Genomic DNA, 10,648 nt, shown 5'->3' with positions numbered 1-10,648 from the left:
TGCCAGTGAAGTTGAAATACAACGTGTTTCATACCCTTTCAATCTATTCCATACCATGATTTAATGAAAGGTGAATTCATTAATCCATACATTTTCTCCAGTCTGTCAGTCTGTCAATCCCCCCATCCATACATGCCATATTAATGAGCAATACCGTCTGGCCTTCTAAGATAAGTGCCTTTCTTGCTGGGGTGTCCTTCTGCTGGCTTTTAGTTCAGAAGTTACTCCCAGAGACATTGCTGCTCTGCTCAGCCTGTGACACTGATGGAGCTTCAAAGCGGAAGGAGAAAAACACCTCATTTGCACGTAGACGCTTTTCCTGGAGTCCTCATATGCAGTTTAAAAGCTGCGCGGAGACTAATTAGGCGGCACGCAGGTTTTGTTATTAGCTTGAAAGGAGGGGAGCAGGGGTGCCGTGCCGCCACATTGTTTGCTGATAGTTTTCTGAATGGACTGGCAAAGTCTTCAACCTAATGAAAGGAGAGCTCTTCCTTTCTTCTAACGGCACTCTGGTGGCCCCCACAGCTAATTACTGTGGAGAAAGCAGGAAGAGATACGCTCTACACATTGGAGGTGAAATGTTCTTGTGGTTAGGGGGAGGAAAGACAGAGGGAGTGCAAACATCATGGCATGTTCTTAATAATACTATTTGTGTGCTGATTATTGTAATCCCATTCTACTTTTTGCAAATGACTGTGTGTAATGACGTGCAGCCATGTGACAAACTACTTTTTAGCCTCGGGCAAATTCGACTGAAATCCCATCCTGTACATGACTACCATGGCACAGACGAGCTCGGCGAGAAATTAAGTGGCTGTGCTGGTGCCAAATATCAGTTCTTTAGAAATCCCATTCTTTAGCCACCCAGGCATCACTCTTCTTTTAATATATTTTTAGCCCATTTTTACAATTCCAAATTCCTACAAATTGAATTCAGCGACATTACACTCTAGCCTGGCTGTCGCAGCAGGATGGACAGCAAAGCAACATGGTTATTAGGTACAGGTTAGTTCATACAGTTCCTGGAGTATCGTCTGGTGTGGTTCCCGAGGGCTGTGAAGCCATACATGATATGGGATTCAAATCAGCTACCTTCTAAACCAGGGGTCAGGAACCTATGGCTCTTTTGGGAACTGTATATGGCTCTTATTTATCTGGGGTTGCCAACCATCCCTTGAAATACGGAATGGTCCTATATTTATAAATAAAAGTACAGGTTCCATATTGAATTGAAACGGGACATGGGACGGTAAAATGTGTTAAAATGCTGGAAATTACATCAAAGAAATACAAAATTTTCGGGGGGAGGACTCCCAGACCCTCGCCATAATGAAGTTGACAGTTGGCAACCCTCTACTTACATGTTATCAATTAAAGTAATAACTTGACAGTAAGATTGTTGGGCTTAATTGGAATGCTTTTAATTGCATTCAGTGTTTTTTAAATGGTATGGCTCTCGTGAAATTTTCTTTTAAAACATTTTGCGTTTATGGCTCTCTCCACCAAAAAGGTTCCTGACCCCTGTTCTAAACATTCGACCTTTTGGCCATGGCTGCCCCTTTTTGAACTGTATGATGAGGTACAAAGGTGGCTCTGTCTGCACTGATTTCTGTATTCACAGTGAGTTTCATTTATTAAGGCATTTCATATCGTAGTGCAACACTTGGACTATCTAGAAGTCAGAGTGATGGCCTGAGCAAAGAATAGTCATGAAATATTGAAGGAAGATTGTCTGAGGTCTCGGGGAGTAACGCTGCCCATTATTAGCCCGGCTTCTCCTTTGAAGTCACTGAAGTTTTGTAGAACATGATGAGTGTCTGTTTTTGTGGCTGTCGAGCTTGAAAGAGACAGTGTGTGTGTCCGTGTGTGTGTGTGTGTGTGTGTGTGTGTGTGCATAGATGTGTCCTTGCATGTGTGTACTTGCTTGTGTGCGTGGGAGCATGCATGTATGCATATGTGTGTGATTGTGCAATAGCGTGGGCAGTAATTCAGAGAGATACTAGAAATTCATACACATCCCTCCACCAACGCACACCTGATCCCTGTCTGCCTGTTTCAACTGATGTCCACTTGTTTCCCTCCTCTTGCTCGACACATCTGTGTGTGTGTGTGTGTGTGTGTGCGTGCGTGCGTGCGTGCGTGCACTCACGCATGTATGTGTGTCCGTATGTGTGTGTACGTGTCCTCCAGGAGCGATAAAGCGTAAAGTGGAGCTGGACTGGGGCACCGAGGACATGGAGTACCTTCAGAAGGTGGAGCTGCATGTGGAGGGGGCGCTGAACGAGGTGCGGCCCGACGTCATCCTCTACAACGCCGGCACTGACATCCTGGACGGAGACCCCCTCGGAGGCCTGGCCATATCACCTCAGGTAGCTTACTACTGGCTATGGCACTCATGTTGGCTGTTCAATGTCCCTCTTGTTTCACCATTGTAATGGGCAATTTGGATGGGTGTCTGTGTAAACTTTAAAGAGGTAGTCTGTTGTTTATTTTACGCGTAGCACTATGATGCAGATGGGATCTCTGGTGATATTATTCAATATTTGCTGAAAAAGCTCAACAGCATTGCTGTGACATTACCTAGATCACAGATTAAGATGCATATGGACATTATTACCATTTTGATGGCAACAACATGATTACAGAGGCTCTATATAAAAAGAGTTAAAGCCCTGTTTTCAGATAATTTGTGAAATGAAATCTGACAACTGGTTCTCAGGTTTACAGTAAAATAGTGGTGTATCTATTTAACTTTCTTTCTTTCCTCAGTTCTTTTGTCGTATTTTATCATTTATGATTTCTTCACAGTGGTCAACAGTGGTTAAAACCATTGCCGTGTCCACCTTAACAATCATCAATGTAGCTGTACCGTTTATTGCTATGCTCCTAAAATGTTCAATTACATGATGGCAGGCAGGACACAGGATGAATAAAATATGAGTTACTGTCTGCCATCTAAACCTCTGTGAAAGGTCACGGTAACACCTGATGACAATGGCACAGCATTCGGTGCAGCATCACTAGGAACTGCTTCATCAACTTGATGATACTGTATCTTTCTGATAGGTTCAGAGTGGGCTCAACAGACACAGAGTGTTCATCGAAGCGGAGACCAAAATCTCCATTTTCTCCCAGGCAGTTCACACCCAGGATGCCACACTAACTATCTAGAGTGTCATCTCAGCCCTGTAGCTACACTGTTAGATCACTATCATATCAGGGAGCAAAAGTCCTTCTTATCTCATAGTCATAAATATTATGGACCCACAATACAGTGCTCACACAACAGATAGTACCTTACCCATTGAAACTGGCCTATACAGCAGCAGTCAACGCAGCTTGTTCCTTTGCTAGTATGTTGTTGTGTCATTCCCCCACTTCCTCCTGTCTCTCAATGTATCGCTATCTCTAGAGTATTAATCATGATATTCCCCAGGATGAAATATGTGTTATAACCCTCTGAGCCCCTCTTTACAGTGAGAGGATATCATGGTGGATAGGCAATAACCAAATACGAGGGCCACAAAGAAAGTCATTATACTCTGCCAAAGCTGTTGATTTTTTGTGACGGACTGTGTCAGCCCTGAGGGTGCTATCGTTTCCGAGATGAGGTTGTAGCCTAGATATTTGCAGGCGACACCCATCTGCTTGCCCCAAGCGGCCTCTCTTGCACCTGACAAACAGTAAGTCACAGGAGAAAATCTTAACCCCTAAATACATACATTTGAGGTCGCTCAATTGGCTGGTATCGAGAAAACCTGGTCCACTGCCGCTGTTGACACTGGCATCTTAATGTAACACTGAATCATTTTATTTCCTTTGATTGTTTTCAAGTCAGTAGTTCATTTACATAGAGATAATCTATTCTGAATTTGTTTTGCCACCCTCCATGATCTATTGTGTTAATAGTTTGGTGGTACAGTGTCTGTCTGAAGTTCTGTAGGAGAAAATTACCCTACCTGACAAAACAACTTGATATTATTTTGCAGCAAAAACTCAGAAACACTGTGACTCTGAGTTTAAGCTATTCAGCTACACATTAACAGTTCCTTTGCTTTCAATGCCAATTTGTGTTGTAAAAGAGGTGCATTGGGCTTTCTTCTTCAGTTGATTTTTCGAAGCTTGCTGGTGGATTGGGTTAGTGCTTTAATACGCCCATCCTCACCACTGTGTCAGTGATTGTTAAATCAATCAAAAATGGTGTCTAAATATGTTCTGACATGATTCTGCTGGAGTGACCATTCTGCAATTACTGTATAAGACCTAGATGTAATGACTGCACAACTTGATGTTTGTACACAGTCATGATTACACCATTCTGATATTAAGCACACGCACACCTACTCCTTATCCTGCCATTCTGGCTAATCAAAATCAGAACCACAAAAGGGAGGCCTGATAGCCTCTCTGTGTTAGCTTCTATGCTTCATCATTTGCCCATTTTTCATCCAACCTTTAGCCGTTAGCCATCTACATAGTAAAGTGGTCCACAGAAAGTCAACGAGGAAGAATGAGACTTGAAATATTTGTCAGAAATCAAGTCCGATTAAATGCCATCCGTTTAAACATTTAACTATTTCAGAGCCTGTACCAGAGAGAGTAGAGAGAGAGAGGTTCCATTGGCCCATTGTTTCCGGGTTCTATTATTGGGGGGGAAATCCCCCTTTAGGCAGACCTAGGCAGACCTGAGGACTGTTCTATTCAATGCTAGGAGCATTATGACACGCCCCTTTAGGCAGACCGGAACCTGGTCATGTTAGGTGCCCATAGAAACCTATTATGTTGGCATATCTCTATACTTAAAGAATCTCTGCCTGTACTATTGTTGTTAACCAAAATGATAGGCTAGTCTTAATCTGTTACTTAAGACCTGTCAATAATGTCATATAACTATTGTTATGATGTTGTAGAATTTACTGTACTACAATCCTACATACCACTAACCACTGCTTCTCTGTTTCCTGTTGATAGCAAGGTGAAGAGACAGACAAGATAGTGTTCCAGTCAGAGCACACCCACAACCCTAGTGATAGCCTCTCCATCATACCCTAATGGCAACCTCTCTGTTCTTCCTGCTCTGCTCTTCTGTTCAGGGCATAATGAAAAATGTCTCTCTGGTTCCTATTTGGGGAATTCTGAAGTGAGACAAGATCCTGTTCCAGTCCAAGCACATGGCACAACCCTAGCCCAATTGGGCTGCTTAGGATGGCCGGCTGCGGGTAAAAAAAAGGCATTTGGGTGTGTTTTTCTGCCAATTTATGGCTATAGAAATCAATAGAAATTAGTTCAAATTGGGAGGGATTTAGTGCTTCCAGACTAGCCTGGTGAACCAGCGTCACCCGCTGGACGGCAAAATGTTTTGTCTACGGGTGGGTCTGGCCTCGCATAATGATTCAATGAAGCCAGAATGCCATGAATCTGGCAAACCAATTACAACGCAAAGATGTGTTTTGAGTCAAAGCGGGCAGGGTTTTGAGGGAAGGTTGTTCTCATCAACAATCTTCGGATGTATTATGCATCGAGGCCAGACTAAATTAGACATCCACATTTAGTCTGGTTTATCAAGCTACTTCCAGACAAGTTTTGAGCATTTTTTTGGGCTGGACATCATCAGTCTCATCTGGCAACCCTGCTCACAGCTCACTGCTCTGTCATGTGTAAGCAGTAGGGTGTCAGCCTTGTAGGCCAAGGGTGGCTGGTTCAGTTCCCAACCCTCCAGTTTGGTGGGGGGCATACTTAACCTGTGCTCTACCCTGTCCTCTTCCATGACCCTGAGCATGGTACCATCCTATAGCACTGCTCCCTTGAGGCGCCGTTCAGGGCTGCCCGCTTGCAAGGGGTGAAGCATAAATGCAACTTTGTTGTGTGCAGTGAGCACTGTGTGCTATGGAGTGCTGTATCACAATGACAATGGAAGTTTTCCCGGTGAGCTTTCGCTTTCACGTCCACTGCATCACACCCACTAAATTCAGCATCATCTTTTCTCCCTGTTCTGCTCAGGGCATCGTGAAGCGAGACGAGATCGTGTTCCGGGCGGCCCGCCGGCGGAGCATCCCCATCCTCATGGTGACGTCGGGCGGCTACCAGAAGAAGACGGCCCGCATCATCGCCGACTCCATCCTCAACCTGCGGCGCGAGGGTCTCATCGACGGCGCGCCCCCCGACGGCGCTGGCCCCTCCCTCATGCCACTCATGATGAGCAAGTCTGTGTCGGCGGGGGCCACCTTCAATGCCATCTGACAACATAGACAGAATTACCAGCCATCCAGCGGCCTTGCAGGAGATCCTGGTTCGATGACATAAACATTGGTTAGGTCTTCTCGAAGAGGAGTCTTCTAAAAGTCTTTGTCATCGGGGCAACCTTCAACGCCATTTGAGCACATCAGCCATTCAGAGGCCTTGCATGAGTTTCTTTTTCAATGACATGAACATTGTTTGGTTTTGTTTGCTTGAAGGGACCACTTACTGTAAGTGGGAAATGTCAGAGGGCAACCTTCGACGCCATCTGAAGCTCTCCACACACCTGCTCTGACAAAGCGCAGAACTGTGCTCTTTCTTGCCAACATTTCCATTGCTTTCAAAACAGCCCCTCAGACTGTCAAATTCGAAACTATACCACAATGCTGTCAGAACTGGTGTAGAGGCCTTGAGACAGAGAACAGCAGTCAGAAACCTTGCTGCTCCAATGATATGACTATTGTGAGTTTGTCAAGTCTTGCTTGAAGGGAGCACTTAACTTCCATTTTTGGTTTCTGTGTTGGCCAACGATGACCCACAGCATGCTATTCATGTTAAAACTAAAACAAAATGAGAATACACTGGTTGTGGTAGCATGTGGAGGTATTTTGTGAAGAATGAGTGCAGATATTCTGGTCTTTTTCCTTGAACAGCTAGTTGTCTAACCTAGACTAGTTTTCTGTCCAGTTGTCTTCAACACTTAGTCCTGATAGTGGGATTCATCTTTGCTCTGTCACTTTTAGGGAGGCACGCATAAAATCAACTAAATCGCTTCCCTTTCCATTGTTGGTACAATGGGTGTAGCTTCTTCAAGCTCTGCTGGCCAGTCTGGATGCATCCAAGGCATGTTTTCCAACTTCATCACTAACATTTTATTTTTAAAAAGAAAGCTCATGCAGCTGATAGTCACTCAGTTCCCAGTTATCTGTTTTCACCTACTTAATGCTGGCTGAGCAGGAATAACTAAGGACCTGGCTGTCAGGACCCAAGAGATAACTGCCACCATGTGGGTGGCACATGTAGATGAAAGCGCATCTTAATCTGTGAGAAGCTTTAAGTTGTAATGAAGTAAACAAAGTTTTATATAAAAAAACACTTTATGTTGAAGTTCAAAGCACTAATGTAGGAGTAGTTGGTGTGTGAAAATTGAGAGACAGAGAGAGAGTGAGAGAACGAGAGAGAGAATGTGACCTCATCCATTTAAATGGGATTCGTTCAGTAATTAATTCAATGGTCTTGGCTGACACCTGGGTGCAGCAGCTCATGTTAGGTTAGGCCCTGATGAAGCCCAGACCCAGGCCAAATTAGTGTCAGAGGGAGCTGAATATCTTATTTTTCCTTGTGGTAACCATTGTTAGGATGGTACATTATCCAAAACCTGCCTGAACGAGTAACTCATGTCATTAATTGTGGCAGAGAACAAAGTAGTTAGAAGCAACATGGCTGGTCTTATGTTCCTTTGTACACAAGACAGTGGGGAACTGGGCTGTCCAATGAGGAAACCGTGTGTGTGTGTAGTATTTGCAGCTGCACTACAGTGCTTTTCCACACTAAATCAGTCATGGTAAATGTAACATCCCTAACAGCCTATCTTCCCACAAAAGGATCCTTTTTTTAGGGAATCATTTCTGTGTGTTATTTTAGGGATATTGGTCGTGTTTATTTCAGCTATTTGATACGTTTGTAACTGTTCATATTTCCGTATACCCACATTTGCATTCAGTTGCCCACTGTGCTCACCGCTGTGCTTTCCGCTATGTATGTCTTCCATGCTGTGAATGATGTTTTACAAAGGAACAAATGCAGACACATTCACACACACACACACACACACACACACACACTGAGGAGGAGTGAGAGAAGAAGGCAGAAAGACATAGCTAATCACACTTCATCTATTATGATGTCAAACTCATAACTTTATGTGTCTCTTTTACCATGGGAAATTTCCCCCTTTTTAAAGGTTAACATCAACATCATTAGGCATTCATCATCACATATAATCTCTCATGCAATTTTAATTTTATTGTCTCCAGAGTGGGGCGATTATCTTGCCGTTGTCTCCTTAAGTAATAAAGCCTAGTAAACTAAACGTCTACAGCAGAAAATATTTTTGCCTGGCAAGTTGGTCCAGCTCGGCGTCATCAGAGATTATCCAGAAGGACACAGAACCTGTCTTTCAATACCAACGCTCTACTGTATCAGTGCAGCAAGACTTTTTCTCTTTTTGAATCTGTGTGGCAAGTCATTTAGGAAGAGTTTGTAGGGTGAATATGTGGCTGTTATATGCAATTAAACAGTTTGAGCAGTTGGAACCAGCTTGATTGCCAACCTTTGGCTCCCCAACTTTGCCTATGGTGGGGTTCCAGACTTTATGTTTTATGTTATAGTCTGGTTTGCCAGGTTATAAGTAATCTATTTTAGGTCTTAAACTTTGTCAGAAGATTGCTGTACACACAAAAAAATGTTGCCTATGTTACCAACTAGGGCAGTGGATCATTGTTCATACTTGGTGTAAACAGCAGATGGCATTGGATGGTGTGAACGAATTAGTTTGTTTGTACGTCATCTGAAGATGCTTTGCCTGTGGAGTACTGCCGTGGAAGAAAACTTTACAAGGCTACACAGCTTCGGAGTATTTTTTTGTGTCTGCCCAACACCTGACTTTCGTAATAGAATCTTATATTTCATTGGAACAATGTGTGGGCTAGACAGGTTTAATTTAATTTGTCTGAGGTATCACCATACATACCCAACTTTTAAAAACTGTTTACTCACAAACACTCACACACAAGCTGCATTTTTACAGTCTAAGTGGTAAATTACAGGTGTGTGGGCTTCAAGGAACATCTCTCTCTCTCTCTCTCTCTCTCTCTCTCTCTCTCTCTCTCTCTCTCTCTCTCTCTCTCTCTGTCTCTCTGCTTCCCAGGGCAGCTTGAGTCATCCATCCCACCTACGCCACCCCCCATCCCTCTCCCCAACCCTTATCTGCCTCGACTGCATCTGTTATTTATGAGAAGAGCCTTCCAGCGGGGAACGTAGAGAAAAGCTGCAAGGGAAATGGAGGGGAAATAATCCCCTCACCCCCCCCAAAAAAGTGAACAACATACCACTTACCTTTTTTCTTGCTTTTTTCCTTTTGTCGAAGCTGACTTCCCATGTATGCAAGGGGTTTTTGAGACCTAATAGCTTTTGAAAAAGGAGATTTTCCCTCTATGCAGATCTTTGCTAGAAGGCTGGTGTCTGACTGCCTGTCTGTTGTCGTTAGCCATGTGTATGTCTCTCGCTCGCTTGAGAGAACTGACTAATGACCTCATAATGAGCTGCTGGTTTCCTGCTCCTTTTCATTCCTCCTTTTCTCTTTTCTTTTTGTCTTCTTTTTGAGTTGATGGCTCTCAGAAACACAATGGTCAAAATAATATCTTCACCTGCACCACAAAACCACCCCTTTGCTCTCCACCTTTACACCACTACCAACGTAGGCATCATTTACAGCAACTTATCAAAAGGACAGTCACTGAAATGTTGACATCTGTAGACATCCATTGACAAGATGGAAATGGAACTTCGGATGACTATGTTGAAGCATTAGCTCACAGTTAGCAGTGAGTGAGTGCAGTGGGCAGAATATCGAGTACATAGATACGTAACTGACACTGCCTTTCAAGTCAAGTAGTTAATGGGTCGACATTAATGCACCTTTTTATACTTGTTTTCAAAAATTGTCCTCTACTGATCCAAAAACTACATTGCGTTTGTTTTTATGTTTCTTCAAAGAGCTGCTTACTATTGGCACCTTAGGTTGATGTAAGGTCATGATGTAATGTGTTTTCTCGAGCTTGCTTGGTTACGTGACTGTAGATGCCATATGACATGTTAATACCTCTGTGTACAAATGAATGAATAAATCAGGACTAAACTACAGTACCCTTGCTGTTGTTGTTGTTTTGACTGTGCCTTATGTCCCACACCAATGTTTTTATGTGACATTTTTAAGTGCCATTGAATGACAGTTGTGTATGATAATGTGCTATAAAAATGCTTCTGTTATTGTTGTTGCTATTATGTGGCTAAATGGTTTTTACACATTTAAACAATCATGAGTCATGAATGGCTTTCTTTTTCATTTGAAGTTTGAGCTAACACTGTGGTGTCTTATTCCATGTATTCCTTTTTTATAACTCATTTTATTACAAATATACTATTTTTCTTTCCAAGAAAGGATCTTTGAAATTTAGTTTGAGGGCATGCAAAGAAAAGAGGAATGTGGTCTAATAAAGCATTTAAATGTGCTCCTTTAAAGTCAGCGATGATTTGATAGTCTATATAAAAACATGTCATCCAGATAGACATGACTTGGATGCTGATATTGGATCTTTAAAAGAGAGATGACTCGGCATTCAACACTTAT

At 43.0% G+C, this 10,648-nt stretch overlaps 1 protein-coding gene across 7 annotated transcripts in view; it reads left to right on the top strand.

Moving 5' to 3' along the window:
* hdac11 (histone deacetylase 11) overlaps window positions 1-10,330 on the top strand; it is a 38,883-nt gene extending 28,553 nt beyond the window's left edge. For all 7 annotated transcript variants that reach the window (XM_063215790.1, XM_063215786.1, XM_063215792.1 and 4 more), the window contains exons 10-11: window positions 2,191-2,369; window positions 6,001-10,330. In XM_063215790.1, coding sequence (XP_063071860.1) covers window positions 2,191-2,369; window positions 6,001-6,240 — 419 coding nt within the window. In that variant the 3' untranslated portion in view covers window positions 6,241-10,330. The remainder of the gene's footprint in view (window positions 1-2,190; window positions 2,370-6,000) is intronic.
* Window positions 10,331-10,648: the final 318 nt, after the last annotated feature.

The sequence above is a fragment of the Engraulis encrasicolus genome, chromosome 14, assembly GCF_034702125.1.
Source record: "Engraulis encrasicolus isolate BLACKSEA-1 chromosome 14, IST_EnEncr_1.0, whole genome shotgun sequence".
NCBI classification, from domain to species: Eukaryota; Metazoa; Chordata; class Actinopteri; order Clupeiformes; family Engraulidae; genus Engraulis; species Engraulis encrasicolus.
Note: the sequence above shows the minus strand (reverse complement) of the source record. Positions and strands in the feature narration are given on the sequence as shown.